Below are 20,660 nucleotides of genomic sequence, written 5' to 3'. Positions count from 1 at the left end.
TCAGCTGTAAACATGCTTGGAACTCAAGCTGGTCTTTACCATCCTTGTGCTTTTACACTTTCTAGAGGCTATGCTAGGCCGGCCGACTATCTTTTAAAATATGTCTACCTGTCACCTTTAATGGGAAGTGTGCCTTCTTAATTCCAGATGGTATTTTGGCTGCTAGGAAGTTGAAACTTTGTCTGTGTTAAAAATTCTCCTGCTGTTTGAAACTTTCACCTTCTTATAGTGTATTTTTCCTCTAGGCAAGGTCAGTGAGGATGGCTTTTTACTTTCACACCCTTCTAATCTGACTATAAGTTGATACTTCACAGTTGTCATCTTTCCCTCCATAGCATACATATGTCTTGATATGTTGTTTGTATGCACCTAGTATTGGTTCGGCCATTAATTATCCGTGTGACCCTGGGTTTTCTAAGTGTTTTCATCTCTCTGGGTTTGTTTCCCCTTCTCTAAGTGAGGAGTTGGACCAAGCACTTGCCATGTCCCTTTGCAGATTTAGTGGCCTTCTGCCCACCATGGGCCATGCCCCAGAGGACTCTGGTCCAGGTCTTGTCAACACATGACCTGAGGGCAACTTGCTTAAATCACTCAATGCATCTGCAGTCCCACATTTTAAATAGGACAAAGTATCCTGCCACAGAAAAATGGTGTGATAGTTAATGAGTAAAAATGTTTGCAAAGCACTTGGGAGCTCCATAAAGGAAAGTGCTCTAAAATTATTCAGGTGCTGTGTTGGTGGAGCATAGGTATTCCAGGAACTGTCTTACTAAACAGGGTGCATTTTCAGATTAGTCAGGTATAAACAACTCATTTCTCTATGTATGGATTTGAAACAATATCACTCACTAGAAATGAGTGATTCTTTCCCATTATTTTCCTGCATATTACTTATAGTGATCCCCAAAGGGCTTTCAACATTATACATGAAATGGATGTGGTCTGTTGATTATTGCTCTCAGTGTGGAGAAATGAAGTTAAGATGAGTGGTAGTGGATGGCTTTCCAGATCTGAGCCTATGGCCAGGAATGGTAAGTCTGATTCGTTAGAAAGGGACACAAAGTACTAAGCAGACAGTAGAATTAGACAGGACGGGGAAGCTCATATAAGCCCCTGTACTTCAAAATGATCCATTTTGGGGCCATACAGATGCAGGAGTCAGATATGAACTCCATTTCTTTGGCTGAATGACCTGGGCATGTTACTTCACCTCTTTAAGCCTCAGTTTCCTTATCTGTAACTTGAGAATAATACAGTTAAGCACCTGTCTTGTGAAGGTATTTTGAAAATTAAAGCGATAAAGCACTTTGCACAGAGTATGTGATCATTTCAAGAAAAATTCAACTGTTCCCTTCAGCACAAAGGAAGTGGTGATAAATGAAATCAACTGAAAAATGACTTCCATGGCATGGGGAAGCCAACACAAGATTTTGAAAAAATTGTTTCAGGTAATCAATAAAGCAAGTGATTATACTGCAGCTATGCAATTCAGAGTTAAGGGTCTAGTCTAGTCTCAGTTACAAATGCTAACGGAAAGAAGTGGCACCATGAATAAAATGTCAGCGAATAGCATAGACAGAGGATTTCTTAGCAGGCAGCAACTGAACTCTGGAGGCTGAAAAACCAGACAGCAAGCGGAGAAGCAGAAGAGGCGGCAGTGTCCTTTACAATCCCATAGGTTGGGGAGTAGTGAATGCATATATTTGTCTCCATTTTTGGATGCCTGCTCTCTAAAGCATCACTTTCCAGCTCCTTCTTGTGGACCAGCACTGACACTCTACCATGACTGACAGTGAGGAAAAAAAAAAGAGGAAGAAAGATACTGTTAGGTTAGTAGATGCAGAGGGTCTGCCCAAAGTTTGGGGCTGAGCCACCCCAATTCTGAATAGTGACCTCTGTACTGGGGGCTCAGCAAGAACCCATTTATTCTGCTGAATCTTTTTCATTCTAACCAGGCTTCTCCTAGGCTGCAGAGAGGACAGTGAATGCTGTTACCAGGACACTTGTTTGAAACACGGTTCCCACCTGTCTCTCGCATGCTCTCGGCCTCTCCATCACCTGCTCTAGCACACACCTTCCTTCAGGTGAGTACAGTGTGGGGTCAGAAAAGCAAGCCTGGGTGCTTGGTGAGAGGGCAGACAGCAGGGAAGGAAGGGGCGAGCAGGGGCAGGGGAAGGTGGCTACTGGCAAGGAAAGCAGAAGGGGTCCTGGAAATCGCAAGTCCTCTGAAAGGGGAAACTCAAGACTGGAACAGAAAATGGGAAAGGTTCAGTGACAAGCACGGAAGGTTCTCAGCTCGGGTCATGCAGAGGCTTCACTGGCTGAAGAGTGTGCTCTCCACCCAGAGGAGTCGAGTTGGAGCGGGGCCTTCACGACCGCCTGCCAGCCTTTCTCTCCAGTTCCAGGGATGCGGTCCTGGTGCCATCTTGGTCTGTGAGGCTGTCTAGGGGAGACTGCCTGCTGGGGACACACTGCATTCACAAAACCTCTGTGGCTTTAGCAACAACTAAAAAGTTTTGGTGTCAAGCAGAATTTTAAAGATCTCAGGGACCTTCACCCACATTACTTGACTTTTCTTACACCTTTATGAGTGGGTAGATGTTAACAGCCCCAGAAGATGGTCTCTTCATTACAGTGGTAGAATAACATCCTGCAGGTCCCTCTACAAGTCAGTAGCAGCTGAGAGTATGACACCCCCTGAGCCAGATCATCCCCTCCTCCTCCAGTTAACAATTTCCTGCTCTCTAGATTATGCTGCAAAATGTATGATGCTGCTATAAAACACAACATGTAAGTTCCTAAATGGCTTGGGTAATTTTAAAGTATTACAGGTAAGTGCTTTCACATAAATTATGTTATTTGATTCTCAGAGCAACCATGTAAACTAAGTGCTATTAAAATCTGTACCTATGCGACAAAAAACTGAGGCTCAGATTGACTACAGAATTTACCTAAAGTCACTCCGTCAGAAAGTGGTAAAATCAAGGCTTTCTCACTTCAAACCTTATACTTGTTCATTACTTCACTGGCTTGATACAATTAATAGCCCAAGCTCTATACGAGGATGATCACATCACGATCTTGATCTCACTATTATTACTATATGGATGACATTGTTATGCTACTATCATCACTATATCTATTTATATAAAATTCATGGCCAAAATAGCTGAGCTTCTTAAAGTAACAAAGAAAATTATTAATCGTCCAGAGGACACTAATGGGCATTAGTGACCATTGGGTGGGCTGTTGATACTATGATTCAGAAAAGGCCCAAATGTCTACCATTTGTTGGTGAAGAAAACACAAGTGGGAACACAGATATAATACAGTCTTTGTGTATAGAAAAAGAAGAAAAGAAAAAGAAATTTAAGTCTTGCTGAGAAAATAATGCATTTATATATAAGTCCCCTGAATTAAATTCTCCTGGAAAGCATGCTCACATATTTTCTCCTGGAAATTGAGTGAACGTTCATTCACTCACTCAACAAATATTTGTTAAGCAACTACATATGCCTGTATTCATCTATGGATTTTAAAGCAAGAGTCCTAAGATTGGGTCTTAAAAGAAAGTTCTGTCTGAAGAGCACTGCCAGATAAAATACATGGCACCAGGTTAAATCTAAATTTCAGATAACCAATGAATACTTTTTTAGTATAACTACACCACATATATTGAATGGGACATACTTAGACTAAAAATTATTTGTTGTTTATCCAAAAATTCAAATTTAACTGGGCATCCTGTATTTTTGTTTGCTAAATCTGGCAACCCTGTACCTGGTGATGAATAAATACCCTGAATGCCATCTTAGTCAGTCTTGTTATTATGTGTGCAACTTTGTTATATAGGGCAAAGTACAAACAGACAGAACGTGGTATCTGAAATGTGCTCAGATCCTTGGAGAAAGTACTTCATATATAAATGTGCAAAGTATTTTTGCATTATTTCTATGGAACTACATCATACAATAAATAAACAACTCTGGAAACAGGCCACTTTTCCGTTTGGAAGTGATTAGATATCATTATAGAAGGATTCAACTCATTCATTGATTAAATATTTCTTGAATGTTTACTATGTGTAAGGTATTATGCTGGGTATACTGAAGTATAAGATATATATTTCTTTATATATCATATATATGTAATTATATATAAAATTGTTTCTGTTTTCACAAAGTTTACATTCTAATGGGAAGGCATAGAGGCACCTACATAATGATAAGTCATTGTTATAAGTCAATGTTAAGTGCCAGAAGGGGTACATTTGCCATGGAACCTTCCATATGCAAGACATTTGCTTCCATAACATAATTTATCACTATAAAATCAAGCTGTTGTCCATAACTATGTTTTACTTTTTCCAAACACATAGGTTCTTGTGAGTGGAATTTTGGGGAACAATGTTATGTAACAAAAGCAACCTGAAGCCATCCTCCTCCTAATCACCCAGGCCATCTAGGGAAGCGATTCCCAACTTAGTGTGAATCAGGGCTTGTTAAAACACAGATTGCTGGGTTCCCTCACCAGAGTTTCTGATTCAGGTCTGGGATAGGTTCGAGAATTTGCATGTTGCTGCTGTGGGGATCACACTTTGAGAAGTACTGCTCCCACGTTATCTTTGAATTTTCCCTATTGCTTGGCTTCCACATCCACGTTCCTACCCAGGCTTATCCTCCTATGTCCTCTGTCTTTTCCTTCCCTCCCATTCCTTTGACTTTTGCTTTTTCTCTTAGGAGAGGGCATAGAGGAGTCCTGCTTTGTTCCATGACAGGATGGTTTGTGTTATCTTTGCTTTTTTCCAATTCTCTTGTTTTCAAATGTGTCCTTAACTCTTGTTTTTCTTCCTCACAACTTTTATGAAGCTGCAGTAAAGCGAACTTGAGAAACTCCTAGAAGAGATGAAGTCCTACCATGGTTTGTTTGGCAGTAGATAGAGTGGTTTGGTGAGAGATTTTCTTGAAAAAATCCTTAAGGGATGAAAGAAAAAGTTCATGTTATGGAGGAAGTTCAAGGGAAACCCAAGGGGTATCACATTGCTTCAGCATTTGAATTCCAGTGAAGAAGGAAACATGTCAAGAGTTTATTACTCAGAGATTGGAGATAGAGCAAAAAAACTCAAAGCCTCTGGGAGAGGAGGGGGCTAAAGTAACGATGATGATTTTTAAAAAAAAAAAAAGTTAAGTAGTACTTTACCTTTTATGAAATGCTCTCACGTGCGTAATACCTTTACAGCTACTCAAAAGGTGGGAAATTATTATTTCCACTTTAAACTCAAAGAAACTGAAGGTAACGAAATTAAATGGCTTGCATAAGGTCACAGTTAGAGGAACCAAACCCGATCCCAAATAATCTAATTCCAGCACAGTCGTCTTTCACTTATGTCCCTACTCTAAGTTTCAGTGTTATAATCATTATGGAATATTCTCTACAACCAGAGCTTCCTTGGTTCTCTAAGGTAGAGCTTAGCTCCGAGGTGAATACGATGGACTACTTACTTGTTACAATCACGTCCTTTCAATGAATATGTGGATCATTAACATAGAGTTAGAATTCAGATCTCAGAATCGATTCTCTGCAGTTGTTGAAAGCAAGTATCATTTACTTTAAAACTTGCAGTTGCTAACCTGCAAAGCCAGTTATCATGCATAGTGGCTGTGATACCGAGAACCTAAGTTTCTTTCCTTTTAGCTCTGTCAAGCTATTCTTTCTTGGTAAGATTTTTTTATGTTAGACCATGGGTAAGAATACAGAATCCATCTCTACTCTTCCAAGTATTCTAGAAAGTATCTACTTTCTAGAATCTTATTTTAGACTAACACTTGGACTTTCTGCTGTGGATTATTATCATTTCCACTGGGCTCCTGTAAAGTCGGGAGGCCCCACTTTTTTGATGTTTTCCCAAGAAATTGGAGAAAACTTTGTTTTGAAATGTCGGCCAAAGTGAATCCAGGTCCTGAATTACTTCCATATGTTCAGGCTGTCTTGCCTTTTGAAAACCTAGACTAACTGTTCCTAAACTTTGTTAGGTTATAGACTCCTTCACTCAGACAAAACTCTTGATAGAGACATGACCGTTCCAAACTGCCACTGCCAGATGATTCAGGGGTGAAAGGGAAGAGTGTTGATTCTTTTAAATGAGGTGCTCGAGTCATATATGTACATTTATTGTTCCTGGATGTGGCCAGGTTATACACACCAACACAAAGACCTTCATAATTTACTGAGGAACTTCATAGTTTACTAGAGATCTGAAGGCTACCCTCTGAGCATAACTCAGATTTATAAAATGACTATACTTGTAGCTTTTGTATCTGTGATGTCTAAATTTGCAAACCCATTGCTGGTTTTCTTATGGGCAAATCTAGTTATTTGGGTTAACCACAGAATCCTTTGGTGAATCCATTGAATAAATGTGTTTATACACCCAAAAGACACTTTTCGGTAGTACGCTAAAAATTTTATGTTCCAGATTTAAAGCCTTATTTCAATACGTGATCTAATAGAGTGTGTAAACTTTATATCTGCTAGGTCTACTGGAAGAGCTGCAAAGAAGGGGAGAGTAGAAATGTTCACGGATCCAAGACCAGCAAACTCAACTTTGGCTAAGAATACACTTCCACAAATGATCTCTTTTTTCCCCCTTAATCCTTAATTTGATGGATTTATAAGATAGATAGCTGCTCAGAGAAGGAAAGGACATAAACTATGGGAGAGCACTCTGTAAACCATAAATTGCCACATAAATAAAAATATTACTATTTGATTAATTTACTAAATAATGATACCATACCACATGGAAAATGTCCTCGATTGATCTCAGGTTATTAGATATTCACATTTACCCTAAGTAAGCATAGTGACTTACTACCACTACCTGATTTTCTTCCTGAATTCAGTAGTGAGTCACTATGTTTTCTGGAGGCATGAAAACTCATCTTTAAGAACAACTGATTCACATAAAGGCACATATGTGGATTTACATATTGTCCTGACTTAAGTTGGACTGCAAAGAAGGAAAATTGCATCTTAAGTAATGTTCTATTTCAGTTGCTCACTTCCATGTTGGTGTGTCTGTTGCTGTCCTTCCCTTCTATTCCCCAATTTAAATTGATCTGCTTTATGTCCTATCCCCTAGCTATTCCTGCTAGCTGACCTGAGAAACAATGTTGCTTTGAGGAACCAACTTGTTTTCATGTATTGTAATTCATGTATGTAACTTCCCCCTGATAATTTATTTGTCATTTAACAGGGACATTCTGGAACTAGAGGTTTACCTAGAGAGACGAGTGACTCTCATAATAGGAATTCCAAATATGGTGATCAACATTGGGGTAGGTATTTTCAGGTACAAGAGAATCCATGTGAAATCATATCACATATGTAGTCCCTTATATGGAGGAGCATGCATGGAATTCTCGCTTCTATGCCTGTCCCATTACGGAACTAGGATAGGGCACTGGCTGGGAGGTCAGGAGATCTTAGCTCTAGAATCATGGACTCCAGGGATGAAAGACCATCTTGCCCAACTACTCGCCTGATGGATGATTGAATCGCCTCTATAACATCGCTATGAAATGATCTTCCATTCTCTCCTTGAACACCTCTAATTACAGGAACTCACTCCCTTTGGAGGTTGTCTGCCTGTCTTAGAGCAACTCTGCCTGTTAACAAACTTCCTCTTTTATTTAATTGAATCTCTCTATAGCTTCCATTCATTGGTCCATTTCTACATTTTGGACCCAAACAGAACTAGCTTAAGGGATCTTCCCTCCAAACCATTTAAATAATGCTAACAGTGTGAACAATAGCTACCATTTATACAGTGCTTATTATGTGCTGGAAATTGCTTTAAGAACTTCATATATATTAATTCATTTAATCCTCAAAACAGCACTACAAGAAAGAAATATCACTACTATCCCCATTATATAGACAAGGAAACTAACGTATAGAAAGGTTAAGCAACTTTGCCAAGAGGACAAAGCTCAGTAGGCACTTTCAGTTCAAACCTAGGCACTGCTGAACACCTCTGGCACCTTCAGCAATGACTCATATGCCATGGCTTCACGTCCCTTTCCATCTTACTCATACTCCTCTGAGTGTGCCCCAGTGAGTCTACTGTCCTTTCAATAGGGAGTACACAGAACTGACTGTGGTATCTAGATGTGGAAAATAGAGAACAAGCACTAGAAAACAGAGCAAGTCTATCACTCCTCCTCATTTCAGGGACCATAAATGCAGCCTCCGCTTGCATCAGCCTTGTTGTGGCCTCCTCAAGCTGATGGTTCATATAAAACTTACTACAGACTAAAACCCTTATCCCTGTTCTGCCTACACGACTTCAGTCTGTAACACAAGGTGACTGGAGTATATGATCTCCAAGGACTTTTCCAGTTCTAACCATCTAGGATCAAAAACATATTTCAAAGTTCAGTGAAGTTAAGGAATGTTGTGCCTGCAAATTCTGTATTAAGTTTTCTCATTTCGCCCTTTTCCACAAAGGGTTTCTGTGACTTTGTCTTTCGGTGACAGGGTGCTTGGTTCCTGGGATGGGGGCATAGTCGGGGCTTCTAGAAGATGGTTTACAATGGGGTCTTCCTTAAAATCTGAAAGATGACTCCGTACCTTCCCTTGCACCTGCTGTCCTGCCCCCCCCTTCCCCAGCCCCCTCAGCCCCTCCCCCTGCTGCCAGCTCTCCAGGGGGGGCCTGCGCTCACCTGTGTGTACGAACATGTGCTTGACGTAGTTCTGTTTGGCGGTGAAAGTCTTGTTGCAGAGAGTGCACTCATAAGGCTTTTTTTCGCCCTGCCCACTGGCTGTGCTGTGGCCGGCGGATGGGGCCAGGGGCTGTGGCGCTGGCAGCTGTGCAGTAAAGGTTGACAGGCCGGGCTGGGACACTGTCACAAACTGGGTCTGCTGGCCTGCCAAGGGCTGTGGCAGGCTGAAGAGGAAAGGCTTGGGGCCGCTGCCCGCGGGCTGGGTGGTGAAGAGGGCCGGCAGGTAGGTGTTGCCGGCTGTGCCAATGACCTGTGTGTTGCTGGTTAAGGTCAGAGGCATCCTCAAGTTGCTGGTGAGGGTTTCCGTCTGGCGTAAGTAGAGCTGGGTACTTGGCAGTGGCTGCCCGATGGACGTGTTGACCGCAGGCTGCTGCAGGGCGCTCTTGTCGGAGCTGTTGCTTACGGTGATCACCGTGCTGTCCATCTCCACCTCGTTGCTTCTTTCCGGGGAGGAGGCACCGGTCTCTAGCTGGTGCTGCGGCGGGGCGCCCTCAGCCGGGGCTTCCGCGGCCTGCTCCGGTTGCGCGGATTCGGCCTGGCCGTCCCGCGCCGCCCCGGGCCCGAACTGCTGCTCCACGGAGTCGGGTTCGGTGCCTATGGAGGAGCTGACGCCCGAGTCGAAGCTTTCGCCCTTGGGTTCACTCTCGGTGCCCTCGGCCTGGTCGGTGTCTTCCGTACACTCCTCGGACTCGTTGCGCTCCAGGATCTGCACCCTCTGCTGCCCGTAGTAGTCGTAGTCGTCCTCCATCTCCTGCTTGATGCGGATGTTGCCCACCAGGGTCTGGATGCGCACCGGCCGGGGCTGTTTGCGGCAGTGCGTGGTCTCGGGCGTGGTGGAGAGGTAGCGCTCCATCTGCTGCGAGCGCTCGTGGATGCGCGTGATCCAGCTGGGGTCTTCCATGTGGTGGTCGCGGGGCAGGCCGAGCGCCGTCTCGTGGTGGCTGACCACCGCACCGCTGTAGAAGGAGCGCTCGCCGCTGCCATTCTGCATGGAGCAGGCATAGAGCGCCGAGTAGATCCTGTCCACGCTGTGCTGCGGGTGGCTCTGCAGGTAGCCCGACTCCGTGTCGCTGCTCTGGCCCGAGGTGCCCGACTCGGGAGTGCCCCGTGGCGTGTCCTGGCCCGAGTCCTGGATCCCCGGGAACACATCGCCCACGTTCTGCGACACAATGCGCGTGCACTCATCGATGACCGTTTTGATCTGCAGGATGCTGGCGGCCGTCAGGATCTGCAGGGCTTCCGACTGCGAGACCCGCAGCACGCCACTGTACATGAAGTCAATGAGCTTTTGCACCGACTGCACCGACACCACGGACGGGATCTCAATGTCGCTGTAGCCCAGCAGCAGCTTGTCCTGGAAGAAGGGGCTGCCGGCTGCCAGCACGCAGCGGTGTGCACGCAGCATGCTCCCGTGGATGCGCACCGTCACGTCACAGAAGTGGCCACGGTTGCGCTGCTCGTTGAGGGTCTCGAGCACAGAATTGCTGAAGTTGTGAAGGTTGATGCTGTGAATGCGCTCGGTCATCCCCTTGCAACTGATGTCACCTGCACGGCAAGAGAGACACAAGACAGGGCATGGGTCAGATCTAGCTGACTGCATCCCTAACATCTAGTCTCAGGTGGGCAATGCTCATGTCCCCTAGAAGCACCCCCCACCCCTTGCAGACACAAGCAGGCTCTGTGGCTTTGCACAAGGGTCAACTTGTGGGTGTGATGTCCTATGGGAACAAGGCCTTGAATTTTGTTCCAGTAGTGCTCCAGCTATTTTGGTGTATTGAATCCATTTTAACCCCGTGGACCTTCCGCCAGGGTTGTCAGTTGAAGCAGAGCAGCCTAAAACACAGATGGGTCATTGCCTGCTATACTACAACTTCAGCAAAGAGGGACTGAAAGGCAAATGTAAGACTTGTTCCACTTTAGGCTTAAGCAGGCCCTTTAAGAAAGCTTACATTTTCCTTATCAAAATTTCTTACTTTATTCATAGACAGCAAAAATACTTATAGTTAAATTCCCTTCCTATTAATTTATACGGCACATACCCCAAATCCATACGAGGTATGCAAAAATTCTTGGAAAATTCAACCCTGTCTAAGATATCCACCCAACAGCTGCCACCATGTTTTCCAGTTGAGGGACAGGCTCTAGAATGCAATCTGCTGGCTAAAGGGGCACTTGGCCACTGCTTTCTGTATCTACACATTTTTCTCATCATCTCTCAAAACCTGTTCGAGTACTAGGGTGGCTGTCTGTGATGTGGTTGTCTGAATTTTTCGAGACTTACTGAAGACGAAAGGTCAAAGATGGCAGCGTTGACCTGGGAGACTGGAGTACGCTAGGTGACCATATTTGCCATTCAAACTGGGCACTTTTGAGAGTGAAAGGGAGCACTGTTGATCATTAGGTCAGGACAGCAGGAGTAAACCCTGAGTGGGATGTACGATCACCCAGGAATTGGGTGCTCTCTGTGCTTGCTGGAGGGAGGTATCAAACAGCTCCCAGTAGGAAGGCAGCAGTCAGCTACGTGGAGGATGTGGATAGCCTGACCTATTGCCACCCATATACCCCAGGCTGTGCAGGCAAGGGATAATATTGGTAACATCTAGACCCCAGACTGAGAAGGATAACAGGTGTCTATAACACTGAGTTTTAGGACTTTCCTATTTTTCTAATTTACCTCTCTAAAGAATCCCCCTCTCCAAACCATTCTTCAGTCAGATTCCCCATTCTTGCCTTCACAACTGAACGATCAGCTTGAGGGAGGCCAGGTAAGTAGGCTTTCAAAACCAGGTGACCCAAGCATGGATTGTTGGCTGTGACCCAGATCCTTATATCTTGTTAGAAGTAACCCAGAGGTAATGGCCTACACACAGAGGAATGTCCGCCTCCTCACGTTCTTTCTCCTCTGCCCTAGGAGAGAGGGCCGGCTCAGGGAAGTCTGAGCTCAACTAGATTTTCTACCTTGCTACGCCCTACCTCCTCATGCTGTCTGAGCTCAGTGGATATGACCTCATTCTTATATACTAATTCATTTCCTTTGCTCTCAACTTTACATTTAGTCAGCCTCACATCTATCCACTTAACTTAATAAATGCCTATGGGCTCTATGTTCTCTTTCAGTGATTTGATTTGTGCACATTTTTACATAAGAGAATTCCTTCTCATTCCGACTTCCATTAGGTCTGTTACGTGCCTAAAATATTTCATTAGGCTACTGTTTCTTTTTTTTTTCTTTTATATAAAACAAATTGTCTTTGCCAGAGTAAGGAATCATGATAAATCCTCTATAGCTGAGTTAATACAAAACATGGCACCAGAGGAAGGGCCCAATAACCTAGGAAGGAAAATTCAGGAAATCAGTCAACAGACCAAATTCCAACATCTTGCTGAGTCCCTGATGCATGTGTACTGCGATAATAACAAGAGCAAACACTTTTCAAGAGCTTACTATGTGTCAAGTTCTAACTACTTTATGTATATTATTTCATTGAATCCTCACAACAACCCTATCATGTCGGTAGTATTATTATCCCCATACCTCAGATGAGGAAACTGAGGCCACAGAAATTAGGAAATCCACTCAAGGCCATGTAGGCAATTGGTGGTCAAGCTGGCATTTGAACCCAGGCAGTCTGGTTCTAGAGTTCACACTCTTATCTGCTTCACTGTATTGCATTCTTTGCCCCTGAATGAAGTCTGGCCCTTAGGTGTCCATGGTCTGCTGTAAAGCTGTGTGAAAAGGTTTGTCCAGTATGCTCTCCAGCTACTTCTATACCTAATCCATAAATTAGCATGCTGTTCATGTTTCTAGGCCTTGGGACTTCATCTTAGCCTCAGTCATCTAATAAAGAACATTTTTTGAAGTTTATAAATGGAAGAGTGCAAGAGATAAAAGTGAGGCCTGGCACTCAAATGTAGAGTTTTCTATATACAGTTTTACTATCACCAAGATCTCCATCATTTAAGTAAAATGGTAAGTACTAAAACTGGTTGAGTCTCTGATAAAAATCACCATCTCTGAGTAGGATGGGCTTATTAAAAAAATTTTTTTCCACACAGGTGAAAACACTCTTGAAACCCACAATTGCTCATAGCACCACTTGCAGTTATATCACTAGCGTTATATATTACAAAGAGTTGCCTTCTTTCTGATAATTCTGGGAAGAAGCTCAATCACAATTATCATAACAATTAATAACCATGTAGTGTTTTACAGTGTACAAACTCTTTCACATGTATCATCTCATTTACTCCTTATAACAATCCTGTATGTTTTCAGGACAGGTCCTATTATTACTATCTGATGTAAGAGGAAGTCGAGGCTTTCAAAGTACCTAAATGACTTGACCAATGTTTTACACAGCTAGTAAGTGGCAAGGGTGGGATTAGAACCCATGCCCCTTGATACTGTTTTTATAACATGATACTGGATTGCTGATGAATGAAACTTGGATTGCCCGAAGACTGTGGGCCATCCTAATTCTCAGGACGTAGAAGAAAAGATAAAGACGCTGAAAGTGATGATGGAGGTTGCTTTAGAGTTGGAAATGGTCAACAACAAGAGCTATCATTATATTACACACACACACACACAAACACAGAGTCTCAAGAAGAAAATTCAAACTGCTTGTTGGACTGAACTGGTTAAGTCTATCTAAATAATCAGGTAACCCTATGGAGATAATCACAACAAAAATTGCTAAATAGTCTGAGTTACGGTTATTGCACTAATGTTGTTACCAACTTCATTAAAAACCACAGAGACAAACTCAAACCTGCACGCATATACAACTTGACCTGACTAGCCGAGCTGGATTTTTATAGACACAATTTTTAAACGTTTCTCCGAGAGCACTGGTCCTGTACTGCAGTGAGCAGCCGTGAAAGGCTGAATCGTTTTGCTGATATGTGTACAGATGTGACGGGGGACCCTGCCGGTCCATTCAAGCATGCCTCGTCCCTCCAGCACACAATGCTGAAGCAAGTCCTTTCCCAGGCTTTCTTTCATTTTTAACACTAACACAGTGGGAAAAAGTTTCTGTCACGGCAAGGCAATGTCCAGGCTTTTGTGAAACAGGTCCCTTTCATCCAGTGGGCATTAATGTATAGATTCCAACGGAATAAATCTGAAATACTCTACTGTAGAAGATTTGTTCCCCATTGAAAACAAACCTTGATTAGATGGTTATTCAGAGACTGTATAGGAAGGAATGGTGTGAAAATGTTAACTCCATTCTTTCTTAGATTGGCACTGAATAGGCAATTGGGCTATTCAAAAAAAAAAAAAAAAAAAAACAAACCCTCATCTACAAAACCATACAACTTTACAAAGATTTTGTGTGTCTGGGGATGCCACGTCACCCTCCCCTCCCAAAAAAAACCCCACAGTGGTGTGAACAAAGAACTGATGGGCCAAAATGAAAAAAGTGATAAAAATAGTTCCTGTGTGTTTTAAAATAGTAACCTACGTTCTCTCCCCTAGAGTAAAATGTAGAGTCAGCCTGTGATGGCATTCACTAGGACACACAAGGAATTCTACTCCTGAAAGCCATCATGTATCCTAAGTGACCGTGTTCTGTGAGTGAGCACAGTATGGGTGAGGCTGAGGCAGGAGTGAGCACTGGAGGGGTATTCTGCTTGTGGTGAAACAGCTGATGGAGGGCCTGGCTCTCTGTGCTGTAGGAACCCAGGTCCTGCCTGTCCCTGAAACGGCGGGTGTCCAGGGATAGGACTTAGCATGAGAATAAAAAAGCTGCCTGTGCACAAGGGAAAAGGAACAAGAAAGGAAACAGCAGGCAATACAATCTCTTTTAATTAGGTGTGAAATCCAGTCCTTTCTCAGCCCGGATATATAAAATGAGACTAGTGCAAGGGTGAGGTGTTGTAGAGGGAGATGGGAATTGGATGTCTCTGTGGCTTGGAAAGAAACACCAGCTCTCAAATTAAAACCAAGATGAATTTTGGTCAAGTCAACAGGCCGAAGTCAAATGTCAGGGCTGAAGAGCCCTCGAGCTTTCAATCTGGGCCGCCAGGCTCACGTGCGCTAAGTGGGTCAGCACATGAAATAGGGCCAGGTGGCCAGGCCTCCACAAGCCAGCCTCTTATCACACCCTTTCCCAGATTGTGCTTAGATAGCATGCTGAAGTTGCTCTTTCATATATCAGGTGATTAGTGATGATGTTAAACTCTCACATTTTGGTGCTACCTACCAAGCTGGTCCCACTGGGAAAGAGCCAGTTCTTGCTGGAGAAAGCTGGGATGCATGTGGCAACTCAGGCCTCTTCCTCCCCAAATCGACATCTGTTGCCCTGCCAGGGGCAAGACCTCAGTCATGTATATACTTCACCTATGTGTCGAGGGGATACCTGCTGAGCCTCTGCACCACAGGAGGTTAGGGGTTGCTTGCTCAAAGGTTCCACCATCTACAGCAGATGGTCCTGTATGTCCCTACCCCCTCATTCTATCTCACCGGCATCTCCACAGTCTTTGGAGGGTGGCTCTGGGGAAATCACTTATGCAAGTGAAAGGTGGTAGGCAGACCAAGACCTCTTTCTCCTACAGTGGCTCCATACACCTAGCATATCCCAGCTCTCGTTGCCCCTGCGGGTGAACTACGGGAAGGTCATCAGCTTACAACTAGGAGAGGTGTGCTGCTTTACTTATCCATTCCTGGCGATAAGGGGGATGCTTTGGGCCATCTCCCAATGAGAATTCTCCCCTACCTTCCAGATTGTCTTAAGCCTGCGCCACAGGAACCATTAGCAATTTCATCATTTTCTTTTTTTTTTTATCATCAGTAACAGAATTCTTCTCCTAAAACATAAATCAATTCTTCAACTTTCAGAAATCTGACTTTCAAACAAACATATTTTCAGGAATACATGACTAATGAAAGTTGGGAGCACCCCGTATGTACTTTTATAGTCACTGCTTATTATTTCAGGTACACAGAGATATTAAAAGTACTAACGCTTTTCTATTAAGGATCTCAATATTATGGTTGGGCGTGTCTTTTATATTACTTGAATTTTCATTCATATACGTAATTCATACATTTAATGAACTTTCATCCATTCTGGAGCACATTTTAAGTATTTAAAGGTCCTTAAGAAGCATATGTAGTGGTATCAATATATATATATACAATAGAGTACTACTCAGCCATAAAAAAGAAGAAAATTTCACCATTTGCAGTAACATGCATGGACTTGGAGGGCATTATGTTAAGTGAAATAAGTCAGACAGAGAAAGATAAATACAGTATGATATCACTTATACGTGGAATCTAAAAAATACAACAAGCTAGTGAATGTAACAGAAAAGAAGCAGATTCACAGATATAGAGAACAAACTAGTGGTTACCAGTGGTGGGGAGGGGCAATGTAGGGGGTGGGGGAGTGGAAGGTACAAACTATTGGGTGTAAGATAGGCTCAAGGACGTATTGTACAACACAGGGAATATAGCCAGTATTTTGTAATAACTGTAAATGGAAAGCAACTTTTAAATATTGTATAAAAAATTAAAAAATTATTTCAAAATGTGTATTGCATATATGTATTTCATATACTTATATAATTGTAAACTCAATAAAGGGACCAGTGTCAGCATTATAGTTGTATGAATAAATGAGTTTTGTGACAAATAAACATTAAAATTTTACTTGAAAGAGTAAAAAAAATATTACGCCACATCTTAGCAACTATATAGGACCTATGGTATGCTTTTCTATGTAAAATTTATCCTCGACCGCATTCAATTCCTTATTTTACTTCTACTCTGATTTCTTTTTTATAGCTATAGATAAATATATTTTCCTATTTATTAATGTATTGAATATTCTTTTAAGCCAACTTAAATCCTTTTAGCTATGAGGTGAGGATATTATCAAATAATTAATCAACAAATAATTGTACATCAACTTTATGGAACCAATTCTAAACATAAGTTAACACTTCATTTTGGGGTATTATCAAGCCCCATACGTTATGAATTTACATACTTTGAGCATCTGATTCCAGTGGACTAAAACACTGAAAGTTCAAACACCTTTACTATCTTACAGTACAGCTTGTGAAAGCTAAGTTTTAAGGCTGTGAACAAAGGCATTGGATAGCTATAATCCTAGACAACATTCTGAAAGACACCTATGCCCTCATTCCAAAGCTGAAATGAAATGGCTTCTTCTTGAAGAGGGAGGACCTGCTGGGACTAAGGAGAAAAATCAATGAAATCTGAGGTTGATGCCTTTAAATCCTCTTATATTGTAAACCTTTTGAGACACCTTTTAGGAGTTGGATTTTTTTTTTTTTTTCCTAAAGCTCTTTCCTTACAAATTTAGCTGGTGCCCTATTGTAACCTTTTCCTTTGTTCACTAAATCTGGGGAACAAAAACACAGAGATACTGCATCTGTGGGTGGGATAAAAAAATGAACAAAATGATCTACTTAAATTCACAAAGGATGCAGTTTGAACTTGCTTTGGATAGGCCTTAAAGAAGGGCCCAGGTATTCAAATGCACAGTTAATAAATTAGGTCCGTTATTTTTCTTGAGAAGAAACTATACACTTAAACAGTGTTTATATAAAAACAAGCATCTTTTTGGGCTTCCCTGGTGGCGCAGTGGTTAAGAATCCCCCTGCCAATGCAGGGGACACGGGTTCGAGCCCTGGTCCGGGAAGATCCCACGTGCTGCAGAGCAACTAAGCCTGTGAGCCACCACTACTGAGCCTGTGCTCTAGAGCCCGTGAGCCACAACTACGGAAGCCCGTGTGCCTAGAGCCCGTGCTCCGCAACGAGAAGCCACTGCAATGAGAAGCCCGCACACTGCAACGAAGAGTAGCCCCCGCTCACCACAACTAAGGAAAGCCTGCACGCAGCAACAAAGACCCTATGCAGCCAAAAATAAAAAAAAAACCCAACCAAACAAAACAAACAGGCATCTTTTTACTTACTAACCTGTTCACCTTTTGATCTCTGCATCATCATATGCTTATTTTTTAAAGGAAAAACAAAATTTTAACTTCAGTGAGTTCAAAGATCCAGCATAACTCCCAGGAATGGCATTCCTTTGGAAAATATCATCAACTGGTGATGAAATATAGTTAGGTAGAAATTAATTTTTTGACTTTGGGAAAACTTTTATCTGAACTTCAATAAGTGAGAAAACAGAACCCTATAGTGTCATTTTAAAAAAGCTTCTTGACTAATCACGGAGCTTCCCAATTCACAGAACCCCCTCTGTTGCTTACTGTTCTGAAACTGCTTTTGAAGCATATCTTCAGATTCATGCTCAAATGATCTCTTTGCTTGTGTCTCCCTGGAAAAAAAATAAGTTGCTTCCATTGTGACAGCTGGTTTTTAAGCATAGCTGTTTGTTGGTAGGAGGGGGCTAAACTCTTTCTCTATGGAAAGTGTGGACTTGAGCCATGATAGACTGTAGATTCCTACTGAGGAATGAAGGCCTTCTATCTCAAAGTAACAAGGAAAAGCCCAGGAAAAAGGTAAATTTGTTTTGCTGGATGACTGGTTAAGATAGAAGCACAGAGGTGATTTGATGTGGGCCAGTTTAAGAAAGTAGCAGAAACTACATCTCAACAGCCCACCTAGGGTGATCCATTATAGAAGCAGGCACAGGATTTCCTTAAGCAAAAATAAGATGTAAGTTCCTTTTTGGCTCATGCTGAGATGAAGAAGAGTCTAAATAATTGTTGTCAGAACTTAAAACCTTGGGAAGCACTGGTAAGTAAGTGAAGTGGAAGGCATACTTCGTAATTATTCTCATTAGGAGTAAGGTATTGTATTTTTATTTTATTTTTAATATATTCTTGATGTATTCTCTTATAAAATACTTTATTATATTATTTACATATTACAGGAAAAAAGATATGAAGCTGTAAGAGTCTTCTATTGCTATAGGTAACATTCTAGTTATCTTGACTTACTTCACCGATTTGATTTGATCTTATTTTCTCATTTTTCCCCAAATAAAATCTCTGCATTAATCTAAGAGGTTGGACATTTTGCCATCTCTTGATGTATTGCATTCATTCTTAGTTCTCTTCTCCTTCTGAATTTGTCCTGAGTTCTGAGATTCTTGTGCTTTCTCTACTTTACCAAATCTTATGTACCATTTGAGAACCCTATTCAAAGTTCTTCCCTCTCTGTGGAGCCTTCTTTGATTACTGAACTCCATCCTGAGTTTTCTCTTTAACTAGTTCCCACTGATGGGTGAGGTAATAAACTGAAACATTAATTTCTGGTTTTTCCCCCTGGAATTAGAAGACTTTCATAATAATAAGGCAATTAAGAAAGACCAAACCTTCCATACCATTCTGGGCTCCCTTACTCCTGGGACTTGTGCCTTTAGAACCCAAATCAGAAGTTAAGCCCTAAAAACAAAGGCCCAAGACAGAAGGCTTTGTTTTTTGAATCTAGGTCCTCTATGGGGAATTAAGCTGGGCCCTTTCTGGGTGAGGAAGGGGACACGGGTGCTTTGGAGTTAGACTGAGGTGGCCTGACAGAGGAGAAAAAGAATCAACTTCTCCTCAAATGATGAAGGTGCTAAGGTTTGAGGTCTCTGCCTGTACACGACTCCAGTTGGGGTGATTGCTTGGCACACTTTTGGAGGCTGGACATAAAAAGACACCCAGTTGAGAGGAACAGTGACGCTCCGGGGCTGGGCCCTTGCTCAGCAGAGAGGACCATTGTGAAGTGTGTGTCTAAACTCAACTAACACAGTAGTACCAGGCAGTCAGATGTACCAGCCAAAATGGCATCTTTGTCACGTAGACAAGTCATGTTGATGATGAAGACCATTAAAGACTAAGGATCTGACTGATCCCTAGATTTTATGAGTTTTGTGTAAGTCTAGGGAGGGGAAGGGAGCCCTAAAACTTGACTAAATTTCTTGCTAACTTAGTGATAGGGGCCTTGGGTTTAATTTTCTATAGAAAAATAAGGAAATGTTTCTTGTACCTGAATGTTGTAGGATAGGTCTGAACTTTCTAACAGTCCTTAACAGTATATTATCGATTATTGTGCCTTTCCATTTTTTTTGCATTTGTGCCCGCCTTATCTCTATAAGAAGACTCCCAGCTTCCCAAAGGCTAGCACCTTGCCTTGTTATAACTACAACTACCATCACAAATTATCAGATCCCTCACTCTGCCCAGCACACTTCTTTCCACGGAGTGGGTCTTGTCTGAGGGTTTACGTGCTCAGCTCTCCACCACACATCACAAACATGCTAACAACAAGTAGGCACCTTGTGGCTCCTGAGGGTGCACCTTTTCTCTGAGCTATGTCTGCATGATGTAGTCCCACGGATCTTTGTGCCCCCGCAGTTCTGGGTACTGCTCTTCGCCCTGTCCTTTATCACCGTACCCCCTCTCATCAGGGAAGTTCAGTGTTCAGTATGAATTCAAGGTCTAAGGCAATTGGTTTTTTTATGTGTTCACTGCATTTCCCACAATCTGTGCTCCTTCATTTATGATTTCTGACACATGCCATACTGTTCCCATCTCTTTGGTTCCATTTCCCCCAAGAGACAGCTCATTGGGTCCTCCTGTCATCTGAAAATTCAGTGGAACCTTGCAACTCAAAGTGAGAAGAGACAGCCAATCTGTGATGTGATATAAAAGTGATCAGGCCAAACTCCAGGCACTCTTGCCTAACTTAGTGAAGGTAAACTGCTCGGTAACAGATGTTACAGAGATTATCTATCAATCAGCTTTGATAATGGGTATTTATATTTGCATAAACAGTGTCAGGGATTGTTTAGAATATTTTCACTTGGTGGCCACTGGGTGTCCTCATTTACAAAGTAAATATGCAATATTTAGTGTGGGTCACCAGAGAGGATAAAAAGACACTAGTTTTCT

The 20,660-nt window shown here is 42.4% G+C and overlaps 1 protein-coding gene across 13 annotated transcripts in view; it reads right to left on the bottom strand.

The window, feature by feature from the left end:
- Positions 1-20,660, bottom strand: part of ZBTB20 (zinc finger and BTB domain containing 20) — an 814,580-nt gene that overhangs the window by 26,677 nt on the left and 767,243 nt on the right. For all 13 annotated transcript variants that reach the window (XM_082460046.1, XM_082460055.1, XM_082460051.1 and 10 more), the window contains one exon: positions 8,724-10,328. In XM_082460046.1, coding sequence (XP_082316172.1) covers positions 8,724-10,328 — 1,605 coding nt within the window. The remainder of the gene's footprint in view (positions 1-8,723; positions 10,329-20,660) is intronic.

This window comes from Balaenoptera physalus, assembly GCF_965194825.1.
Source record: "Balaenoptera physalus genome assembly, chromosome: 4".
In the NCBI taxonomy this organism is placed as follows: domain Eukaryota; kingdom Metazoa; phylum Chordata; class Mammalia; order Artiodactyla; family Balaenopteridae; genus Balaenoptera; species Balaenoptera physalus.
This window is presented reverse-complemented; position numbering and strand designations above follow the sequence as displayed.